General features: G+C 46.7%; 1 protein-coding gene and 1 pseudogene across 4 annotated transcripts in view; both read right to left on the reverse strand.

The window, feature by feature from the left end:
* The window catches only part of LOC148105892 (protein NLRC3-like), a 64,872-nt gene extending 62,325 nt beyond the window's left edge, over positions 1-2,547 (reverse strand). Inside the window, exons 1-2 of one of the 3 annotated variants that reach the window (XM_087838931.1) lie at positions 782-2,459; positions 15-78 (exon numbers count right to left, since the gene is read on the reverse strand). In XM_087838931.1, the coding sequence (XP_087695057.1) occupies positions 15-78; positions 782-2,373 (1,656 nt within the window). In that variant the 5' untranslated portion in view covers positions 2,374-2,459. Of the gene's footprint in view, positions 1-14; positions 79-781 lie in introns of those variants that run through there. The other 2 variants (XM_087838928.1, XM_087838930.1) reach the window with 2 other exon arrangements.
* A 9,359-nt stretch (positions 2,548-11,906) lies between these two features.
* The window catches only part of LOC148105893 (focadhesin-like), a 34,301-nt pseudogene continuing 22,121 nt past the window's right edge, over positions 11,907-24,086 (reverse strand). Inside the window, exons 24-44 of the transcript XR_015718611.1 lie at positions 23,024-23,065; positions 22,824-22,932; positions 22,620-22,736; positions 21,620-21,858; positions 21,454-21,543; positions 21,072-21,219; positions 20,488-20,605; positions 20,289-20,411; positions 20,107-20,184; positions 18,439-18,510; positions 18,224-18,324; positions 18,045-18,125; positions 17,845-17,973; positions 17,655-17,770; positions 17,039-17,299; positions 15,616-15,705; positions 14,653-14,845; positions 14,453-14,550; positions 13,972-14,223; positions 13,806-13,881; positions 11,907-12,124 (exon numbers count right to left, since the gene is read on the reverse strand). The product of XR_015718611.1 is annotated as a focadhesin-like (transcript). The remainder of the gene's footprint in view (positions 12,125-13,805; positions 13,882-13,971; positions 14,224-14,452; positions 14,551-14,652; positions 14,846-15,615; positions 15,706-17,038; positions 17,300-17,654; positions 17,771-17,844; positions 17,974-18,044; positions 18,126-18,223; positions 18,325-18,438; positions 18,511-20,106; positions 20,185-20,288; positions 20,412-20,487; positions 20,606-21,071; positions 21,220-21,453; positions 21,544-21,619; positions 21,859-22,619; positions 22,737-22,823; positions 22,933-23,023; positions 23,066-24,086) is intronic.

The raw sequence follows: 24,086 nt of genomic DNA on the forward strand, positions 1-24,086 counted from the left end.
CACTTTGAATATTGTTATAACCTGACATGGATCAGTTTGTCTTTGATTGATTTGTAAATGTCACTGTTTCCATTGGACCTGAGTGACGGTACAAAGACAGAGAGGGAGAGAAAGGACAGAGAGGATGGAGACAGCAAAGAGAGAGCAAACACAAACAGGTGAGAGTGGACAGGTGACCAAGGTCAGCAACCAATCAGAGAGCTTCTGTTTGACCCACAGTCACTGATGATGACTGCACATAACCAAGCAGTGTGTTACTCTGATATCAAATATCGATCCTGCTCTTATAATAATGATAATCAGACGATATTATTGTGTTATTTTGTAGCTGAATACGATGTTTGTGTGATTATCAGTGAAAGAAGCAGTGAGGAGGATGGAGAGAGAGAGAGGACAGAGGGTGAAGTTAGAAACACTAAAAGGATTTTTCATGGATTTCATGGATGATTTGAGTGATTTCCAGCAGGACACTTAAACATGTCAGTGGACGTCCTAAAGAACATATTCACTGATATGAAACGTGTCATTGAACAGAATTAATATCAGTGGAAACATGGTGGAAACAGCTGTGACTGCATGGATGTGACACACTTCAAATCTGTTCTCCACTCTTGGATTTGGGATCCATGGAGCTGCTGCTGAGTCTGTACAATAAAGGAATGGTGTGGAAGGTTGCAGCGTACGGACACAAACACTTTGTGGTTACAATCTGATTTTATTTTCAAAATTAAACTACTAACCTACACTGATCAATGATGTTAATGATCACATCTGGACTCACCGAGCCTTTCTGCAGTTCCTCACAGCTGGAATCAGTCTCTGTCGTCCCCGCTCTGATGTGTTGTACTTCTGCAGGTCCAACTCATCCAGAACCTCCTCTGACATCTGCAGCATGAAGGCCAGAGCTGAGCACTGGATCTCAGAGAGTTCCTTCTCTGATCTGTTCTCTGACTTCAGGAACTCTTGGATCTCCTGAAATAACGAGAGGTCGTTCATCTCCATCAGACAGTGGAAGATGTTGATGCTTCTGTCAGGAGAGATTTCATCACTGTTCATCTCCTTCAAGTTGTTGATGACTCTCTGGATGGTTAATGGACTGATCTCTGTCTGACCCAGCAGACCTACTAAGAGTCTCTGGTTGGACTCCAGACAGAGGCCATGAAGGAAGCGAACAAACAGGTCCAGGTGGCCATTTTTACTCTGGAGCGATTTTCTCATGGCTCTGTTCAGAAAATCATCCAGAGAGGACTTGTAGTATTTTTTTCCCAAAAAGTCCTCCAGCACCTTTGTCTTCCTGTTGGTGTGACAGTGGAACATGTAGACTGCAGCCAGAAACTCCTGAATGCTCAGATGAACAAAGCAGTAGACTGGTTTCTGGAAGATCACACACTCTCTTTTGAAGATCTCTGTACAAACTCCTGAGTACACCGAGGCCTCTGTCACATCCAGACCACACTGCTCCAGGTCTTCTTGGTAGAACATGATGTTTCCTTTCTCCAGATGTTCAAACGCCAGCCTCCCCAGCTTCAGAAGAATTTCCCTGTCAGCCTCCGTCAGCTCCTGTGGTCTCGTCTCATGTCCCTCATGGTACTTGTTCTTCTTCCTCTTTGTCTGAACCAGCAGGAAGTGTGAGTACATGTCAGTCAAGGTCTTGGGCAGCTCTCCTCTCTGCTCTGTAGTCAACATGTGCTCCAGAACTGTAGCAGTGATCCAGCAGAAGACTGGGATACTACACATGATGTGGAGGCTCCTGGATGTCTTCATGTGGGAGATGATTCTGCTGGACAGCTCTTCATCACTGAATCTCCTCCTGAAGTACTCCTCCTTCTGGGCGTCAGTGAAGCCTCGTACTTCTGTTAGCCTGTCAACACATGTAGGAGGGATCTGATTGGCTGCTGCGGGTCGGGAAGTTATCCAGACGAGAGCCGAGGGAAGCAGATTCCCCTGGATGAGGTTTGTCAGCAGCTGGCTGACTGATGACTTCTGTGTGACATCAGACAGCAGCTTCCTGTTGGTGAAATCCAATGAAAGTCTGCTTTCATCCAGGCCGTCAAAGATGAACAAAAGCTGAGAGACAGCCAGCTTCTCTGCTGTGACCTTCTGTAATGTTGGATGGAAAACATGGAGCAGCTCCAGAAGACTGTACTGCTCATCTCTGATCAGGTTCAGCTCCCTGAATGAAAGCAGAACCACCACACTGACATGTTGGTTCTCCAAGCCCTCTGCCCAGTCCAGAGTGAACTTCTGCACTGAGAAGGTTTTTCCAACACCAGCCACGCCGTTGGTCAGAACCACTCTGATGGGTCTCTGTTGGTCAGGTAAGGCTTTAAAGATGTCCTGGCACCTGATTGGAGCGTCATGGAGGGCGTCCATCTTGGAAGCTGTCTCCAGCTGCCTCACCTCATGTTGGGTATGAACCTCTTCACTCTGTCCCTCTGTGATGTAGAGCTCAGTGTAGATCCTGTTGAGGAGGGTTCTACTTCCTGTTTCATCACTTCCTTCAGTCACACGTTCACATCTCCTCGTCAGACTGATCTTATGTTCATCTAAAACCTCCTGCAGACCAACATCTGCTGAAAGAAAGAAAAACAATGAGGCTAAAGAGAAAGAAAACTCTTCAATGTCTGAACAACACAAGAAGTCTAGTTTTCAGAAATGAGTCCATCAGCAGACAGATGTTCAGTCTTACTTTGTACACAGCTGCTCTGACTGGCTGTCTGCAGTCCAGCTCTGCTTCTGGATCTTTCTCCACACTGGGGACAGGACGAGTCTCCTGATGAAGCAGACTGGTCCCAGTATGAGGAGATGCACTGTCTGCAGAACCAGTGTCCACAGCTGGTAGAGACTGGATCCTTCAGGACGCCCTGACACAAAACACAGCAGGACAGCTGCTCCTCCTCACAAACACCACTCCTCTTCCTCTCTCTGTGAACACATTTTCTTTATCACTAAAAACATTTACTGTTAGTGAAAAACATCCAGATTTGACCAAACTGCAGTTCCTCACAGTTCCTTTGATTTCATCAACACTAATGAGCTGCTCTTCCTGTCTGCCTGTCTCATTAAACACTGAGTGATGAATACAAACTCAACACTTCCTGCAGACTTCCTGACTTCACAATAAAAGCTTTCCATCAGAGAGAGACAGTTATGACTTTTACTGTTTTACAGCCGCTGTGTGCAGATTATCTGGGTCAGTTCACTCTGAAGCAGCTTAGAAGTGTCCGTGTAGAGCCGTGGTCTGACACACAGAGACTTCTGATTTTCTCTATTTAAATAAACATGATGAAGATGAGCAGGTTTCTCTTCTAGTATAAAACTCTGTGTCTCTCTGGCTGGCTCTTGATGGCTTTTCAGGTTTTGTTTATGTTTTGCTCTCTCCTGCTAGCGTTTTGCCTGCCTGGGTGGAGCTTGTAATGGCCTCTCGCTCTTGGTCCACACAGTTATGATGATTACACCACCTGTTGCTGATTCACCTGGGCTTACCGGGAACCATTTAACGCTGCGGCATGGAGCAGTTCGTCACTGGGACATTGACCCTCCTTGTTCATGATCTCAGCTCCTTGTTGAGAAATCTCTCTAAATTCACCAGTTGGGTTAACTTTGTGTATACTTTGAGTATATATTTCCCCAGACCTGGTTACAGACGCTTACCTGTGACTCCCGTGTGTGGCTGTGTGAGTGGAGAGCAGGACAAGAGTGACTGAAGAGGAGTGAGTGTGGACTCCCTTCCTACTTTTCTCTGGAGCCCTGGACCCCCTCCCCAACTTCCTGCACATATATAGAGCACTGTGGTTCACCCCTTTGGTAAATAAACTGTCACCTTTTTGTTTGTCAGAACTCAGTCTGTGCTTGAGTTCCTCTGTTAGCCATGACATTTTGTTGGTTCTCTCTCTTCAGGTCCCTGTAAGTGTTTGATCGGCCTTTATAAAACATTATATTTATTCTGCTTTGATTGTTTTGTGTGCTGAGGGACATTGTTGCATGATCCACTTTTTCTTATCACTCAAGTATCCTGATACTTTCAGAAAGTTGGAGAGCTCTCCTGGCTTGCTTAGTCTTTGCTCTGTACTGCAGTACTTGCACTGGTTTCACTTGACAAGTCTGCATGTGAATCTACAACTGATCTGACATTGTGGCACAAACACAGTAAACAAACACTACGAGCACCTTGTTTCATGTGCAGTGGCTTTCTTCTCATTCTGTTACTGAACACTGTATGAAAAGCCTCTCACTGCCAGCATCCTTCCAGCCCCACGACAACAAGACCAACTCACATCTTCACAACACCAAGATTTTTCCCCTTTTCTTTGGAGAAACTGAGAAGCCAATAGGATTGTAGTTCAAACTTCCCCACAGTCCTGCTTCATCACTGCTCACTCCTACCTGTGTTGGTGCTCAGTGGACAGTCATAGCCTGCTGCTAGCATGAATGCTAAATGTACTGCTGTGGATGATCAGCAGAAAAAGATGTTGTCAGTTTGACTGTTTGCTGTATTTAAAGTGTTTTTCTCAGTTCATCTGTATTCAAAGTGCATTCGGGGCTTTAGCTGACAGCTCTTTGTGCTAACAAACTAAACTCTCTTAGTTTAAGCCAACAGACTTTACCAAACACAAAGCCTGCTGCTGCCTCCATGGGTTAGCTTGTGTGACTGGTGTTTACACCAATGAAATCTAAATCACACTAATGTGTCCTCCAAGGTGTTTGGTGGGAGCACTGAGTGAAACATAAGAGCTCTGGTAAAATAACAAACAGGGCTGTGAGAGCAACTGAAGTGATAAAAATACTCTTTAAAGATAAAAAAACACTTTGATGTTCTCTCGTCACCTAACAAAGTCCAAACCCTGTGAACTATTTTAGCTTTAATAATTGTGGATTCAGGTATCCTGAACCCATCTTTGGACATTTGTAATGAAATATTTTAAAACTCCATCAAAGACTCCTGATGTGGCTGTTTGGAGAAGGAAAAGAGGGACAAAGTGGAGCGTCGAGCTGAGGCTTCATTCACTGCAAACCTACAGTTATGTTTGCTTATTTCTGCTGTTTGCATGTTCACAGCTGAAATAAAGCTGCCTCTTTGACTTCATCCTGTTGTGTTTGGGTCCAATCCTGCCTGCCACACAGCGCTACAGGACAAAGTCAAATATTTTTATCTTTTTAATGAATCTTTGGTCAAATTTATCCAGGAAAACACAAACATGTAAAGGAGTCATCACAGGTCTCTGACCTCGTTGGTCCAGGTTCAGCACTGAAGTTTGGAGGGTCAGGTTTGGACCGTTCACTCCTCACAGACGGACAGCTGGATCCTGCAGACTGTGACCTCTGACCTCTGCAGACACAAACATGTTTTATTCAATGATCAATTCTCTGATGAAGTGATTGAAGCAGCTGTGATCACACAGACTGCAGATAATGCAGCTGTTTCCTGTCAGTAACAGTCCTCTTAGATTAGAGTTCAGCTTTTTACAGGAAAACAAATGTCCCTGAATGCAACAGTGAGACACAGTCTGCCTGTGTGGCTGTGATAGCTGCCGTTAGGAGCGCTCATGTGTTTGCAGTTAGACGAGGAGATGTTACCATCATGGACATGTTAACAAATCCTGCAGCATCACGTGGTACAAACACTTTGTGTTCCTGTCATCTGCAAGCAACAGGAAGTTCATTAATAAAGGCGGGATGGAGACGTGACTGTGATGGTTCTCCTTCATCCAGCTGTTACACACATCTGGGCTCACACGACGAGTGTCTAATACAGCAGCTGCTCTCTGAACACTTTTCTGAAGAGGAGCTGCACAAACCTTTGTTTGCTTTCTAGAGCAGCGTATCAAAGTCAAACTACCCACTGCTAGCAGCTGTTTCTATCATAGTTTAGGATCCAGATGTGTGAGGTCTAAATTTACACCTCTGATTAAAATACATAGTTAAAAACAGCCAATTGTGTCCAAATGTGTCTTAAACCAGATAAACTGACAGTTACAGTTGAGCCTGTGTGTCCTTGGAGACACTGCTCTGCTACAGAGATGCATTTTAGAAACCAGGAAACATCAAAATCATTTAAATCAGAGAGTTCTTGTTACTAACAGCTCACCTCTCTGCAGCAGAGTCTTTAAACTCAATGATGACATCTTTAGACGCGTCACTCTGTAAGGACACAGAGCTGGGTGGAGGTCCAGGCTGGTTCCTGTGAATAATGATGGAGCAGTGATGTGAGTGCTGAGCTGTGACATGGAGAAGAGTCATGGACAGTTAGAGATGGTCATCTCACCTCTGAGCTTTGGTCTGGCTCTCATGTTCCCCACACAGAGTGCTTTTAGAGGGAGGGACTCCCTCCTCTCTGTCCTCACACTGATCCATGCTGCTCAATTCACATCAGCTCACACACACTTTCTACCTTCACCTGCAGAGGAAACACAAATCATTCATGTGCACATCAACTGAGAGCTGCAGAGGTCGTGTCTGATGTGTTGGACTAACATCCATCTGAGACGCAGCTTTCATCAGTTCACTACAAAAAGTGTCACAGAGCTGAGTTCAGCCTCCAAATCCTCCATTACTGTAGTCCTACAAAGCAGCAGGTCACACATGGCTGCAGAGAGCAGCTTTATGTCAGTAACAATGTCCAGGACCGAGCTGACTGCTTACAGAGTTCATACTCTAACTGCTAGCTGCTCTGCTAGCTAAGCTAACTCAGTAACAGTGACTCTGACAGCAGTTACTGTGGAACAGCGGCCGAGCTCAGGACACATTCAGTGTGTTTAGTCTGAGTCCTGGACTCTGATTCAATGGATTCAATCCAGCTCAGAGTTTCAGAGCTCACACACACTTTCTACCTTCACCTGCAGAGGAAACACAAATCAGCCCAGCAGACACACTGACTGACCCACTCAGCACCCACTGATTAATTCAGACACGTTTTAATCCCCAAAAGTTGATTCTGTTCATCTGGATGTTTTCAGTGGGAGAAACGTTTCATGACTCATCCAGGTGACTCCTTCAGTCTCAGCTGACTGCAGGTTTCCAACCTTATAAACAGGACATTTGCACAATGGCTGGGAGGTCATGACCATTGATCAACAACCACTGATCAATGGCCATGAGTCCCATTCACAGAGAGTTGGGGAATGTCTGCAATCACAGCATTACCTAACCCTTACCTGGATGATTGAGCATCAAGACACTTTGTAATATTTTACTAGTTTCTGAAGCATTTTACCAACTTTGTTCAAATTGGTCTGCTGTCATTTTATTGTTGACAAAAAGAGATTTTGAGTTTGACTGTTGACGTTTCCATGTGGGACTGTTGCTGCAACACCAGGATGTTACTACAGAATACACTTTATATTGTGAGCACTTGGATGTTAGTCCAGTGGTCCTAAACTGACACACCTGCACCTGGATTCATTCTGACCAGATTTTAGCCCAACAGTGTTTCATACTTAATACATCAGACACAAACTCTGCAGCTGTCATTGTGTGCAGTGTGTGTGCAGTGTGTGTGCAGTGTGTGTGCAGCAGGACACTGTGTCCTATGAGTGTTATACTACAATAAACAGAGCCTGACCGCGGGCATAAAGAGGGCAAAAACCCACTTATGCTCTAAAGGGGAAGTTCTGTTTCTCTTCAAATGACCCTCAGAGCATGTGGAGGGTCATTAAACGCATCACAGATTACCTCAAGAACAACAGGCTGAAGAACATAAAAACAGAGTTTCTGTCTGATGGTTTGAACATGAAACAGGAATTATTGAGCAAAAACGGCCAGTTTACTAACTCTGCAGAATTTATGAACTAACATCAGCGCATTCACCTACAATACACGAAAGAATATCACCAGTTAAACTGAAAAAGGAAAATAACCTGCATACAAATACGACAGCAGACTATAGCGAACCAGCAGAGAAATGCATTTTATAGATGAAATGTTGGCAGCGACGTCCAAAAAGCAACTCTTTCGAAATTTCGAGTTATTTTTTCGTAATTTCGACTTATTAACTTGGAATTTTGAGAAAACTGTCAATCAGTAATTTACGTGAATGACGTAATTTCTTTGTTACCCGGAAGCTGAAGCCCTCAGCTACAAATGCTACAGCTAAGATACCAGAATTACAGCCAGTCATAAATGCACAAATTGCTGATTATTGTCTGTGTGGCTTCACAAATGATGAAATCTTTCTGTTATTAGCTGAATCACATGGCGTTAATATCAGCAAACGTACTCTCGAAAGCGCCGATTTGTTGCGATGCGGTTTTGAGTGCGCATTGTACGTAGATTACTGATTGGCAGTAGATGGCAGTTTTTGTTTCCGCCACAAAAAAAAGGATCCATTCTCGAAATTTCGACTTATAACTCGAAATTTTGAGAATGGATCCTTTGTTGTGGCGGAAACGGGCTTCCATAACAGACTGATGGAGGCAGGAGAAGCTGCCTACAGTCATCAGTCAGTGGATCCACAGTAACATCGACTCTGAGTTCAGCTGCTGATCATCAACTAACTGTTTCTGTCTCATTCCCAGACTCTGATCTCACATAAAACGAAGCAGATTTATGCTGAAACTAAGCTGCACACAGCTGATGTTAGCCAGGAAAACAGTACAGACTGCTAACGTTACCTTAACATGGAGACGATCAACGCGCCGCAACATTCACGAAAGCGAAAGTAAAAGCGACGGAAGGAAACGATCAGAGAGGCGTTTGAGGGACGTTCAGAGTCAGGAACCTCAGAAACGGATCAGGCTGGAGTTTAATTCTGTTTTCATCTTTAGAAACATCTGGAAATAGTTATAAAAATGCTGCGTAATAAAGAAAAATAGTGTAGATTAGTTTGAGTTGTGTTTAGCTGAGCTGTGTCTTTAATCAAATCTAAACTGAAGAGTTCATTTTGTGGAGGAGCAGCAAGACTTTCAGTGTTACTCTCAGGAGAAAGCCTCCCAAATGTCTGTTGTCTTAATAGTGGAATTATCTGGAAACTGAACCAGTTCTTATGAGCTGCTTTTCTATATGAGCAGTCAAAGCATTTTATACAGCGTGCTTCATTCACACAAGCACTTCTTTTTCTAACAATGACACTATGATGGATGCATCGGAGAGCAAGTCGGGGTTCCATATGTTGCCCAAGGATACCGTGGCGTGCAGACTGGAGCAGCCAGGGATCAAACCTCCAACCTTCCAGTTAGTAATTCTACCTGCTGAGCTACAGTCTGTACTTCCTGAACAACACACCCTCCTTTTGTTTCTTTATTTCCAGTAGCAACCAGGACCATAATGAACCCTGACTGCAAAAGACACTCAGGATCCACCTGCCCAGTAAGTCACCCACTAACTGTAACTATCAGAGCCCTGATCTTCTGCAGAGACGAGTCACACTGAACACAGCAAGTGTCCCTGCTCTCAGATACAAATCCTGCCTTTAAAAGTTCAGAGTAATGAAATCAGCAGTTCTGATTCTAGAATCTGTAGTCTCACACACTTGTGCACTTTTGTTGTTTTGGTTCAGAGCTGCAGAGTAAACCGGTGGTGTGTGTGCAGCTCTTCTTCTGGAACGTCCTGGACCTCCTCCGGTATGCACCGCAGGTTGCGTACCGGAGGTTCAGCTGTGTTTGAACCCAATAATGTAGTTTTACAGTGATGCACAAACACATCAGCTTTTCAAACTTCAACTTTACTTTGATAAATCGTTTTAAAAGCACACAGGATGCAGAGCTTTAAGAAGCTTTTAGTTCCTTACAGTTGAACAGCACTCCCTGGACCTGACCTCTCAGCACTAATGCAATTATTTTACTAATGTGTCAGACTATCTACATTTTTAAACCATGACGTCTTACTTTCCCTCTAAGCAGATACCCAGGGCAGGAACCCTCCCCCTAAACAGCCAGTTTACATTCCAGTGTAGGTGGAAATCATCGAGTTTCCATCTTTTATTCCAACAAACTGAAAGCTGAGCTCATAAGTACTTTGACTTCTCAACATTACGAGGTTCATTGTGTGGTCAGAGTGTTGTGTAAGGGAAGTGTTGGGAGCCAACAGGAAATGGGTTAGCCAAGCAGAGCTGATGATATGAAGCCAGGAAATGAGCACAGTGCATTCCAGCTGCAGTGAGTAACCTCTGTGCTGTAAGCAGAAGTGCTGGAGGAACGTTCTGTATATCAGCGACACACAGGCCAATAACACTGTGATAGTGAATGAAGTAAAAGCACAGCAAGTGAAGTGTTTGTTCCCCTTTTGTTTCTCGCTCAGCTGCCACCATCTATCAGGCGCTGCCTTATGTTGAGCAAACGGCCTCCCAGTCGTGTCCACTCAACTCAACAACAGCTCCAAACAGCCGCCTGCCCGTGGTGCTGGCGCTCTACCTGCCTGTCCTCACTCTTGGTAAGACGGAGAACAACCCTTTGTGACATTACAGTCACCTGATGGACGTGCTGCACTGATCCACGTTTGTTTGAGTCCAAGCTCCTCCTTTACATGTATGGTCGCTGCAGTCGTCTTCAGTCAGCCACTACTTTGATTAGCTTTGGTTGTTTCAGCTTCTGCGTGCAGCCACGTTAAAGTTTGTCTCGATAAATCAGACTCACTTTTGGTGGGCACTGATCTGATTCTGTCCATATTTACACACAACTTCCCTGTGCAAATGATACTTAAAATGACTGAAAGCTCTGACACCAGTGAGGTTTTCTGAGTAATTATGTGGATTAAACTTAATAAAAGCTGTAAGATAGATTAAACTATACATTTCAGACTTGCAGCATAGGCCACTGCAACGTTGCAGAGACAGTTTTACTTTTTTCTTTAGATACTGCATAATCGTTACATAACTAAGAAATATGTTACCATTATTAGTTTTTTAACTCTTGTGGTCCTCAGTCGCTCGTCCTTGTATGTTAAACATGCTGGTTGGATGAGGGTTAATGAGACGGTTAGTCGTGCCGTTGTGAGGCTGATGTACAGCAAACACGTTTAGACGAGAACCTTAACTAAGACAAAAAGATGTTAGACACAGAGGTCGGTCGCTTCACTAACACGACCTAAATCCAGCTGAACTAGAACAGACTGAAGGAAAAGAACACAAAACGTTCTTAGGTTCTCCTGATTTGTTACTGTTGGGAAAACTACGGGTGACAGTTTCCTGAGGAAGACTAGGACGATGAAGAACAGTTACAGGCCTCACTGTCATATCATCATAGTTGGTGTCCGAGCTTTCTGACCAGATCTGTGGTGACAACACTGAGGAGTATCTTCTATCTGGGGATGTTAAATTGGTGTCATGAATGAAGTTACTGTGTAACTGTAGTGTAACTGTAGTGTAACTGTGTAACTGTTCAGTTACTGTGTAACTGTAGTGTAACTGTACAGTAACTGTAGTGTAACTGTACAGTTACAGTAACTGTACTGTAACTGTACAGTTACAGTAACTGTAGTGTAACTGTACAGTAACTGTAGTGCAACTGTAGTGTAACTGTGTAACTGTATAACTGTAATGTAACTGTAGTGTAACTGTAGTGTAACTGTGTAACTGTATAACTGTAGTGTAACTGTACAGTAACTGTGTAACTGTAGTGTAACTGTGATGTAACTGTAGTGTAACTGTGCAGTAACTGTGATGTAACTGTAGTGTAACTGTACAGTAACTGTGATGTAACTGTAGTGTAACTGTGCAGTATCTGTGATGTAACTGTACAGTAACTGTAGTGTAACTGTAGTGTAACTGTGTAACTGTACAGTAACTGATGTAAAACACTGCTTGGTTTTCAGGAGCCTCGCTCACAGTCGGGCAGCTGCTGAAGGAGAGGCACCACCACCTGGAGAAGTGGAACAGGAAGAGGAAGTAACATGAAGTCACAGCTCGGAGTTACAGATGAAGTCGAATTTAACGATCTGCTGTAAAGAGAGAAAAGGATGTTCTAGACCCAAAATGATTTCTGTTGCACTTTTATTGACAGCACAGATTCCTACAGTACAGTTACTGTCTAACATTAAACAGCAGCTCAGACCAGCAGCCGTGTGTGTCTTTGTGTACGAGCAGCAACGCCTGAGCAGGACACCGAGGCTCCTCTGGGCTACCAGCCGTACGCTCTGGTCCACACGGCTTTCTTCTTGAACTCTGCAGAGGACCTGAGTGCCAACAGAGCAGCTGAAAGGAACCACAGGAGAGATCAGAGAGATCAGAGAAATCAGTTCTGAAGACCAGATCATTTTTTCAGCATATCCTGCCTGTATAAACACTGATGTTTGAGTAAACCTCTCTTAAAATACCACCTGCTCTTTCCACACCTTCTTTTCCAACAGTGCTGTCAGCTGAGTGTCTAATAAACATGGTGCCTTACTTCTCATGTAAAGACTGCCACAGATGAGGCCTGTGGAGCTCATTTGGCCAAATCATCATTTATTTATATAGAGCTGAATCACAACAGTCCCCCTCTATGGTAACTTGATATTGTGAGATAACCTGCAACAGTGCAGAGAAACTAACAGCCCAACGACCCTGTCTGAGGGACATGGTGAGGGTGGAGCTCCGACACAACCAAGTTCATGGAGGCCATGATTGGTTGGACTGCTCTGTCTCTGTGATCACTGACAGAAATATTTCAGCAGAAACTACAAACTGCATGTGTCTGAGCTGAAATTCAGGCTTCTAACCTGAATACACACATCTGCATCCACAGCAGTGCGATGTAAGCACAGAAAGACGTGCGTGGATGAGTATAAACCGCTCAGAGAAGAACAGTGCTGCATAAGAACCAGTCCATGAAACACACGATGCATTTCACAAGGAGACCTGAACATACAGGCTTTACCACGAAGGTTTAGCTTCTGGGGCAAAACCAGTAAAGAAGAAACCACAGCTGGTGGTGTACTGGTCACTTTAGTGAAACCTATGAAAATACACTATTGCCAAACGTGTTCGCTCGTCTACCTTCACACACGTGAACTTCTCTGACTTTCCATCCTGAATACATATGATTTAGTTTGCAACTATAACAGCTTCAGCAGGTCAGGTTGATGTTGGATCAGAAGGTCTGGCTGAGTCCTCGCTCCAACTCATCCCACAGAGGTCAAGTTCTTCCACACCAAACCTGGCTGGACGCACGAAGCTGTGTAAAATACCACACCACAATCGCCCTCTCCAAGCTTTACACTTGGACAACTCTCCACCACGCCCAGACTGCTCCGTTCGATTGTCACATGAAGTCTGAGTCATGGTCTCTGCTGCTGCTGCGCTTTAAACCGCTGCACAGCTCAGCTCCAGCTCAGCAGGCCATCTGCTAATAGGAAGGTTGGTGGTTTGATCCCAGTCTGCTCGCCAGCCACTTTCTAACATTCATCCTTGAACATGGATGAATGTTAGAAAGTGCTTAGTGCACGCTGTGGCTGACCCCGCCCTTCGATTTCAGATGGCCTATCACTTCACAGCAGAGACGCTGTCGTTCCCAGTTGCTTCCACTTTGTCGCCTCAACTGGAGTTTGTGTTCAGGTGCCATCCTATCAGCAGCACAAACACCTGCTCGGGCTTATACACCTGTGGCCACCAGTGACTGAACACCTGCATTCAGTGGTTTGGAGAGGGGAGTACTTTTGGCTTTATAGTGACGTTTTTACCTCGAGGATGTAAGAACCTGACAAAACTCAGGCCAGGTCTTAATTTCAATGAGACCTGCACAAGGATGGTAATAATAATAATCTATATCTAATTAAACTGTTTAGATGTGATTTCATGAAGTACTTTATGGAGACAACAGTCTGTGTACTGCTGTGGTTCAAACAGAGTGAAATATTATGAAATGTGTAAGTAGGAAAAAGGCTGCTTTGCTCACCTCTGGCTGTGCTGACCGTTGATGCTGACACGCTCTGGTCAGGAGCTTCCATGATGCTGAGAAGCCAGTCTATGAACTGAGACACACACACGGGGTCATCCCTTCTGCACGTTTACAACGAGTGACATTTGAGCTAAAGGTCAAAGTTCACAGCACAAACACTGACCTTGGGCGTTTGGCTGCTCCAGGGCTCCTTGTCCAGGAGCCGAGGGAGGCTGTGGGACATCGCTAACAGGCACCGGGACAGGGCGCCGTCCACCGACGACTCCTCGCCATATAGACCGTGTGTTAGAGCCTGAGGCTTGGGGTCTGGCTGCCATGGAAACCACTGCACCCGGATGCCAAAGAGGAGTGGCATGATGTGGTCACTCCAGGAAACTACTGCAGCAGCAAAGAGCTGGAACAGGAAGTCGGTGGCCTGCAGAGCACACTCAGTTAGAAACACACGACACAGAATCTGCTTCCACCAACTCAGATACACAGAAGAAGCAAACAGCAGCAAGCTTTGCTCTACTGCTGATGCTCGAGAGCAGCCTCGCTGTAGTTAACACGGCACCGTCATGGTGGACCAGCATTTAGCTAAGCTCAGCTGCTGGGAGGAAGAGGAGGATGTGTGGGAGTCACATGGCGGTCACTCAGAAACATACCGATCTGGTGTCTCCACGCTGGACGTCTGTTACGCCGTAGGCAACATTTCAGATATCTCCCATCAGCTCCAGGAGCCACTCCACCCGTCTGGAGATGCCTGTGACAAAGATGCTGACTAAATGAAAACCATCATGGTAAAACACACAGGTGTCAGTCGTCTGTTAGATCAGGAGAGATCCACTTTCCACGCAGTAGGAACGCCTTCCTGTCTCTCCTGTGTTGATGCTGGTTGCCAGGCGACACTGGTAAAACGTCTGCAGGAGGAGCCACCCCACTCTGCGGCTCGGCCAACCACGGAGGACCCCAGCAATGACATCATTAAGACTAAGGAGGGGCACTCGTCCCTGAGAGGTCAGGTAGGCTAAGACGAAGCAGGTCTTCTCCATTTGAGTCTAAACAGAACGCAGAGATGTTAAAGCCACAGCGCACGCTGAGCTTCAACGAACCGTCACAGACTGAATGACAGGCGTGACGTGATCACCGCACGTGTGCTGAAAGGAAGCCAGCAGAGGATCAACAACGAGGGTCAGCAGCAGCTGAGAGGGCTTCAAACTACACACCTGTCACCATTTCATGTTTAGTTATCCCGTCTTCCTTCTCCCACCCCAACCAATCACAACAGTTGGCCCCGCCCCTCCCTGAGCCTGGTTCTGCTGGAGGTTTCTTCCTGTTAAAAGGGAGTTTTTCCTTCCCACTGTCGCCAAAGTGCTGCTCATAGGGGGTCATGTGATTGTTGGGGTTTCTCTGCATGTATTACTGTAGGGTCGACCTCACAGTATAAAGCACGACTGTTGTTGAAGTGAATAAAGTAACCATGTGAGGAAGATTCCTCTAAATTACTGAAAGCTTAAATCACTATATGGTTACATTTGGTCAAACTGAACGTTTACTTAAAGTGCTCCTTTTAGAAATACACACTTGTGTAGTGGGCCCCCTGCTGGGCATCAGGAAGAATGCAGGTTTTACTGTCCACACACTGACAGCTATAAGTAATAAAGTAATATGAGCTACAGGTCACTGGAATTACTTCCATTTCCACTATGAGACCAACAACATGTCTTTGAACCTGTAAACCAAACGTACTTCTGCCCGCGCTTCAGCACATGGAAACAGTGGACGTGGTCCCTCTGTTCATTTTCTGCTGGTGTTATTAACACTGTACCTCAGAGACTTTCATGATCCTCTCAATCTCTGTGTCAGACATCTCAGACAGACACTTGGCCACGCCCACATACAGATCCACTTCATCATCCTGAAATAAATGTACAAGAAATCAAACACAAACACAAAAATTGTTATTTTTTAGTTAAAATGTGTCATTTAAACACCTTTGAACCTGTGTTCATGTGTTAAAGAGGCCATGTGACCAGGGTCCAGAGGTCATGTGACCAGGGTCCAGAGGTCATGTGACCATGGACCAGAGGTCATGTGACCAGGGTCCAGAGGTCATGTGACCATGGACCAGAGGTCATGTGACCATGGTCCAGAGATCTTCTTCTACGGGCAGAATCAGCTTTAAATGGACTGCAGCAAACTGTAAACACGTCTCTGACCAGGTGCATCAAACGTGACATTCTTCCCCATGAAGAGGAGGAGGAGCAGACCCTGCATCTCTGAAGGTATGAAGGTCGTTAGTGTCTTTGGAACTGGCACACACATCTGTCTTACTACAGCCAGACTTCATCGTTACAAAGACCTGCGTCTCACCTTTCTCCAGCTGAAAACATCTGGCCTATTAAGCAGCTGTTGTCCTACATCAGACAACCTGCTCTTCAAGCAGTGCCACAGTTAGTCTGCACACACAGACTGTTGTCAGAGGAAATGCTCTGATCAGCTCCTGTCTGCACTTCATTTACTCAGTTTATCCAGCTGACATGTCCTGTGTGTTCTGCTATGGATGTAATCAGGCCAATGCACGTGACTGCATTCTGTTTTTATGTTTGCAAACTTCATATTGTCCTAATAAACCCAGACAGCCATCCCACCAAAACATGTACAGATGTTTGCATGTTTCACTGAAGCACCCAGTTTGTATCCAAGAGTTCGACGTCTTTAACTTCTGAGTTTGACGACATCAAACGAACACTAACAGGAACCTGCTGCACATCCTGTCTTTGCACTTATTATAAACCTGACTGGCATTTCTATCAGGCCTCCTCGTCCAACATACTGTCATTTCACATATCATTAATATAACTCCTCTGATGATAACTGAAGATTAAGTGGTGAAGTGACCTGTTACTGTAACTGTTCCAGTTACCACTGTTGTTATTATGATGCTGTGTTTGGTCCCTGCCCGTCGAGGTGTTCTTACAGCTGAGCTAACGATGGGCTGAAGCTGCTGTGGTGATGAGAAGAGCTCATTTCCAGCCGAGCTCCGGTGACTGAAGCTCTGCACACCTACAGCAGCATCTGTCACAGCTTCTTGCTTTGAATAAAATGGGTTTATGCTCCTGTTCGTGTCTCTGGGTGGATGGGAACATCAGAGGATATCACGATCCCCGAGCGTAAAACCAGGGACAGAGCCATGCATCAAAGAAAAAGCTTCTACGTGTCAGTGATAACAGTCAGCAGCTACACTGCACCTGGATTCGGTCGGGCAGGAAGGTGAAGATCTTCTCCGTGGCAGAGCAGAGGATGGTCCAGCAGCTGCTAGAGGGGTTTGGGAGGGCCATGGCCTGAGCCAGGCCCCGCAGCACAGAGCGACACAGGGACGCGCGCTGGGGTCGGAGGTCCTCCTCAAACTGCTGCACCCCCAAACTCTCCACATACACCTGCAGCTTGTCCTCAGTCACGTGCTTCATCCACGAGCCCAGAGTCTCATAGAGGTGGGCCTGGGTCTGGTACTGGGGGAGACAGACAGCCAGTAAGGATCTCTGAAGCCTTCATCATTGTACTGGACTCAGCACGCTCTCCTACAGCAGAGACAGACTGGATGTGTGTCGTGGTTAAAGAGCATCTGTTCAGCTTTAGAAGCCAAACGCTGATTATTCAGACATTTCTTCAGCTGCTGTACGACTGAGAAACAGCTGAGCTCAGAGGTGAGGCAGTAGATGCTCCTGTTTCTGTTAAGAACACCTAAAGAAACCTGTTCAAATATAAGCTGGATATCAAGAAACAACAGATTAAAGTGGACCAGCCTATAAACCTGATGGAGACTGAATATCAGCTGTCACAGCGCTAATACCCAACTGAACTTACACTGAGACTGTGGACCAGGGGAGGCGACAACCAGGAGCCCAAAAACAGAGCAGCGCTGTGGGAGGACTGGGTCTGACAGGCTGCCAGGACAACACACTGATGCTGCACATCCTCTCCTACAAAACACAACAACAACATCGACTGAACAGGATCTGTGGCTTCACGGACAGCACTGAGCGACGACTCTTACCAAAGCTCATCCTCATTAAAGGAGAAAGAGCGGCGCTCCAGTTGATGGGCGGATACTGGAAAGAGGCGCCGACTGACGCCAAAGCGGTGAGAGCGGTCTTAACCAGGCCTGGATGGGAGGACTGAGGACCTGCGCCCAGAGAGAGACGATGTTACAGAGTTACAGCTTCAAACACAACGACCTCTGTAGATGTCACAAACCTTTTTGTCCAGCTTCTGTGACGAACTCCGTCGTGGATCTGACGACACTTTTCTCTGAGAGGTAACTGAAATCTGGAGGAACTGGGAGTTGGATCAAAGTAGTTAGTGCCCAGTAGATCATTTTAAAGTGTTACTAACGCTGCATCCAGCTCTGCTCCTCCCACTGACTCCTGTGTTACCTGCTGTGTGACTGTGACTGCTGGACATGTGGGCCAGGTGCAAATGTCCCAGCAAACAGGCTGTTGGACTGCAAACCGATGGCTCCAGAGAACGTCATGATCTGCAACCAAAGAGCCGACAAGTGGCTGAAACAGACGCTCTGAGGAGCGAGCAGAGGGGAGAGTATCGTGTGTAGTAATCAGAGTAAAGTAATATGTGATAAGTAAACTCTTACCTGTGTGACGGCCCGAATAACTTCATTCAGCCTGTTCTGCTGCTTGGACACGAGCTCCGTCTCGCTCTTCAGCTGCATCAGAGGAGAATCAGCATCACTGTCTGAATGCTATTGACACCCTCTTCTCAACGAGAAGTCTGGGCTCGGGAGAGCCCGAGTGCCCTGGAGGGACTTTCTCTGCCGGATACACGATGGACGGGTGGCAGACATGGAGGATCGTGAGCCTGGCGGGACTGTCGATCGAGGACGCTGAAGATATCTACCTATTCGGAACCATGATAACAGGGTTCTTGCTGATCGGAGCTGGCATGGCCCTGACTTATCGGAGAATTGAGAGAGCGGAACCGGCTGTTCAAACCCCCCCAAGGCTGCCCGCTGGAATCGAAGCGATGGGACGAGTCGCGACCTCTCACAACGAACGCAGCATGGTTAACACCTTGGAGATGCTTACAGCTGCTGTGAAGGCTCAAAACAACACCATTGAGCGTATGGTGGGATACATCAGAGAGGGCCCTGCTCAAAATGACAACCTTGAGCGAAAGTTGGATCACATCACAGAACGGATCACTGCAGTTGTGAGGTCTCAGAATCAAAAGAATGACAACACCACGGACCAGAAGTTTGATACCATCATGGGGAGGCTCACGGCTCTCCAACGGGAGATCGAGAGACCAGCGTCCGAGTGTTAATGAATCAGCTTTAAATTCTCCTGTGCTGCTCGTATAACAGAAAAATCTACGAATTCAACATGTGGAAACCACGGCGCCAGCTGTGGGCCCAAGGCTGGTGCAACAAACACTCCCTGATAATGACTGTGTGATGACTGTTCTTCCCATCCCAAGCCCACCTGGGTTGGTTGGCAGACTGTTTACTTAGATAGAGCGGAGGACACTGTCTCAGCTGAACTCTGGACACGCACACACACACACACTTACACTGATAAGCACGCACTCATCCCCCTCCCTCTCCAAACGCCTTCAAAGCTTGTTTCCTGTGGGGGAACACGGCGGGTCTGGGTGTCGCACTGGAATGGTAGCGCTGTGCAGGAGGACTGCTGTGTTTCCTTCGGATTACTCCTCACCGACCCTGTGGTCACGTGCTCCAATGTTGTACTGTGGACATTTATGTGCTTTTTTGTGCAGAGGAGTTTTTTTGTTTCCTGTTCTCATGCTGTCCTCCCATAGGTGCCCAGCATGAGTGGAGGTCTCTTTTTTTCCTCTTGTACTTTTCCCATTGTTGTGTACTTTTTTCAGTGTTTTCTCTGTAACGCTGCCGATCTCCGACTGTATTCCCATGTGATGTCTTTGTTATGTGTGTAAGTCGGGGGGGGGGGTCCCATTCCTCTGCGGGGCAACCTGCATATGGCCAATAAAGCATTCATTCATTCATTCATTCATTCATTCATTCATTCATTCAACTAAAGGTGTGTTTGCATCTCTTTATGAACACGGGGACGCTTCACATGGCTGCACAGAAGACACAGATCTGCATCCGTCACATCTTTTTAAATACTGGGTTTGCCAGTGTGTTCCTATGGTAACCATGGTGATTCCTCAAACCTTACAGGGTCACATGAGCTCGATCATCTATGGCTCCACATGCTTGAAACCACAAAGACATCCTCAGAAACACAACAGCAGGTGATAACATGAAGCTGCAGCGTCTTACCTGAACGAGGTAACTCTCTGATCCCACCAACGCCACCAGCCCGTTGACAGCAGCCAGCCGCTGCATGGTGGGACAGCCCTGTAACACAAAGGTCAGCGCTGGGACCCCAAACATCCTTTCACGTGATTGGACATCGTTTACATGAACATTTAGGCTGAGATGTAGAAAGTGAGGTTTTGTACCTCAGCCAGTAAGATTTTGATCCAGGCTGCGAGCAGGTGAGGGTGGATGTGCTCTGCTTTGCCGTGGCCGCACACCGACAGCTCGTGGACCGCTAACCCCAGAGCCAGGGAGAAGCCCGGGGTCTGGGGACACAGGGTCATCAATGAAACCACAAAGAGCTGCTGGAGCCAGAATGACCCCATCAGCTCTCCTACTGACCTGCTGGCTCTCCTCAGTCAGGCTGCGCAGCGTGTCCGTGACCTCCTCGGCCTTGGCGGCGTCAATAAGACCTGCGCTGAACGCTGAGACGCTAACACGCCACAGAGTACGCCAACACCTGCACACACACACATGTGAAGGTCAGTGAAAACTTTATACGGCATAGTTTTCAACCTTCACCCCACACTGGCCGTGCAGCGTCTCCACCTTGGACAGTAAACAAAGCTTATCTGTGTTACACACTTTTTATTTGCTCTACAAGGTCACGACGACACGTTTTCACAGCTTATAGAAGACGAATCTGTTCCAATCGTACGGTAAACATCATAAGATACACATTTTAGTGCTTCGAGGTCATAGGTCAAAGTTCACACATCAGCATCAGGCTCAAAGTTTTAGCTCTTGTTTCATGTTCATGTAGCAGAAACTGTCTTTAGTAGATAATTCATCAAAACGACTATTTCAGCTTCTTCTGTCACAAACGTGTCTGAGCAGAGTTACAATCACAGACTTGTTCCTGCGTCAGAGACTTCAGGACCTCGGCTCTGGCGTCAGCGTGCGAGTCGTGTGCAGGGCTGCTGTACCTCCTGCACCATGCATCCTCGTCCACTGCAGTCTTGCAGGTTGGCCAGCAGCTTGTCGAGTGTCAGGCTGACACGGACATGTCGACTCCTCTGTCCGCTGCTGCAGAAGGCAGACAGCACTAGACCCAGACCCAGTATACAGCCAGTGCTGAGGAAAGAAGGCGAGAACATGGAAGAGCACATTTAATATGCTAACCCCTGTTTCACTGTTGAATATTAACTGCTAACATGCTTCCAGATGTGTCTGTTGAAAAAGAGTAAATGTGCCAAACGAGCTCTTTTATTGAGCAGCAGAAATGCAGCCTTGGTAACGGCTGAATCTTCCAGCTTCCTACCAACCATGTGATGTCAGTTTGCTCTCTGCAAACACGAGAGGACGTACTTGTATTCCAGGTTGGGGTTGAAAGAGGAACTTTCCAGAGCATCCAGAGGGCCGAAGAGGAGATCAGCATCCTTCTGAGCAGACTCATCACTGACAGAGGACACAGGCAGTCAGTAAGCGTTACGCTGTTGGTTCACATCAGAATCTCCTCCTGCAGACTCTGTACCTGAGGCGCTGGTGCAGCAGGGTGGACAGCACCATGCCGAGACCGAGCCCGGAGTGGAACTGGACGGCCTGGGAGTCGTCTGCGGCGGGGGAGCCCGGGAGGCCGGCCCGCAGTGCCGACAGGATGTGGGTCAGACCGTCCCGCTGCCGCACCACGAGCACGGAGACGAGCAGCGACAGGGCGAGGCTCGCACAGGAGCGCGCTATGGTGCTCGCTGTGTTCTCACCCGAGTAGGAGCGCTGAGGAGGCAGCACAGGGTGAAAGTAATCAATGCAAGAAAGCAACTTTATATTCACAACAACTGTGCAGCCAACAGCAACATGTGTTAGAGAGCAAAGACTCGTAGAGCTGTGAGAACCACGTTTACTGGAATATTGATGCTAATACACTCCAGCTGGTTTACGTGTCGATGCAGCGATGTTTCAGGCTTGTTTTGCTTCTTTTTGTGAGAAAGTCATCAAAATAAAGTTGTTTTTGCTTCACTGCATGCTCGGGATAAAGTGCAGCTTCAAACATCTCTGAAGCCATGGGGATGCATTAGTGCCGCTAGCACGTCTGCACGTCTGGAAAGGCACCGAGTGCTGAAAGTGTTAGCACAGGTGCTAAAGACAGTCAGCGGCTCCCCTCACTCACACTGATGAACACTTTCAGAGCTCAGAGTGATAAAAGCTGCTCCACACTAACAAATCCAACAGTGTTAATCTGACACACACGCTGGTGTTGCAGCTACAGCAGCCACATCAGCGTCTCTGAACCACAGCAGCCAGCAGGCTGCAGTTAACAGACGGACAATCACACGGAGCTCGTGTTTATTTACAATAACATGTGGTTTATGGGGCAGGTGAATCACTGCATGTTTACTTTTGAGGGTCAGTAAAGTGTTCATAGTGTGAGGCTCAGAAACAGCTGATTCTGTTTCATCACGTCACTGTCACGACTCTTAAAGAACTCGAATCATCTGCCAATCACGGTTTCTTATGTAAAAGCTGATGAAACTCACGTGTAGAAACCAGGGGAAAACTCGTCCTTTGGACTTGAAGCTGCTGCTGCTGATGCTGAGCAGGGTGTCCAGCACCATGGTCAACCAGCTTCCTGTAGCCACGAACTCTGGTCCAGCCTATCGAGTCCAACAGCACTGAGCTCAGCATCTCTATGATGATGAAATAGCAAACACACTGTGTAACAGGACCCTGCGGCGTCTCACCCCCAGGCTGCCGTCACCATCAGTGGGCAGGTTGCTCTCATACTTCGCCAGAACAGCGGCGAGGCCGCTCAGAGCCAAGATGGCGTTTCCCTGAACAACAGGACTGTCCCTGAAACGACCCACAGAAAGTCACAGCGCTCACATCAGGTTACTCTGCTCACCAAACGTTTCCTATGAAACAGAGCGAGCAGGGGACTCACTTTGTAGCAGCTTTGATGACATCTGCCAGCTGATCTCTGGCCCTGTGTCAGAAAAATAATAACAACACATTAAAAAGATGAAGAACGTGATGAAGATGGTGACCAGTGTCTGTTAAAGCAGTGATGCACATCAGCACTTTAGTCTATTTACAACCGTAATACAAAAACATCAGGACGGCGTCTCACATGTAAATGAAACAGGATGATTTACAGATTAAATGTAATCACATGTTTAAACTGAGAAAAACTAACATTTTAGGGGAAACTAAGTCTGGAGAACGTAAGTTTGATGGTGTAGCGCTGAGACAGACGCCGTAGCATCTTTGTAACAGTCTGTAAATGTCTTCGACTGGACCTTGGGACAGGAATGTCCTCCTGTTCTTGTCCGAGGAGCTAAAATCCTGGATCAAAGTCCTGGGTCTTCTTTGGTGGATTGTTTGCTTCCTCCATGCTTTCTAAATAAGTCTCCGCTCCAATTCATCCCACAGATGTTCTGCTGGGTCAAAGTCAGGACTCTTTGTAGGCCAGTCAGGTTCTTCCTGTGCACACGTTCATGTTGGGAGCAGGAAATCCTCCCAAATGTCTTGGTATTTGGAAGTATTAAGAATTCCTCTCAGCAGAACTAAGTAGCTGAGCCCAACCTCTAAAAACAGCCCCACTATCATCCCTCCACCACCAAAGTCAGACGAGTATCAGTCTCCTGATAACTGCTGAACCAGACTCCTCCATCGGACTGCGAGACGCAGAAGCGTGAACACGACATTTTCCAACGATGCTTGTTCCGATCACGACAGCGTCCAGGAACTTCCTGAGCTCCTGACAGCGAGCCACAGACTTTATACACCTGTGACTGACAGGCCTGAAAACCATGATTCACTTTCTTCATGGTCAGGAGGGAGAGCAGGTCGTCTACTGGTCAGGAGGTTGCTGGTTCAGAACCAGTTATTTTGGCTTCATAGTGCAGGTGTTACCACAAAGTGTTGATGTAAAGTTTGGTCCACACAGCAGGGAAACACACACACTACAGTCATTACAGTAAGATTAGAGACCTTGTACAAAAGCA

Source organism: Neolamprologus brichardi, chromosome 3 (genome assembly GCF_056152115.1).
Source record: "Neolamprologus brichardi isolate AB-2024 chromosome 3, ASM5615211v1, whole genome shotgun sequence".
In the NCBI taxonomy this organism is placed as follows: domain Eukaryota; kingdom Metazoa; phylum Chordata; class Actinopteri; order Cichliformes; family Cichlidae; genus Neolamprologus; species Neolamprologus brichardi.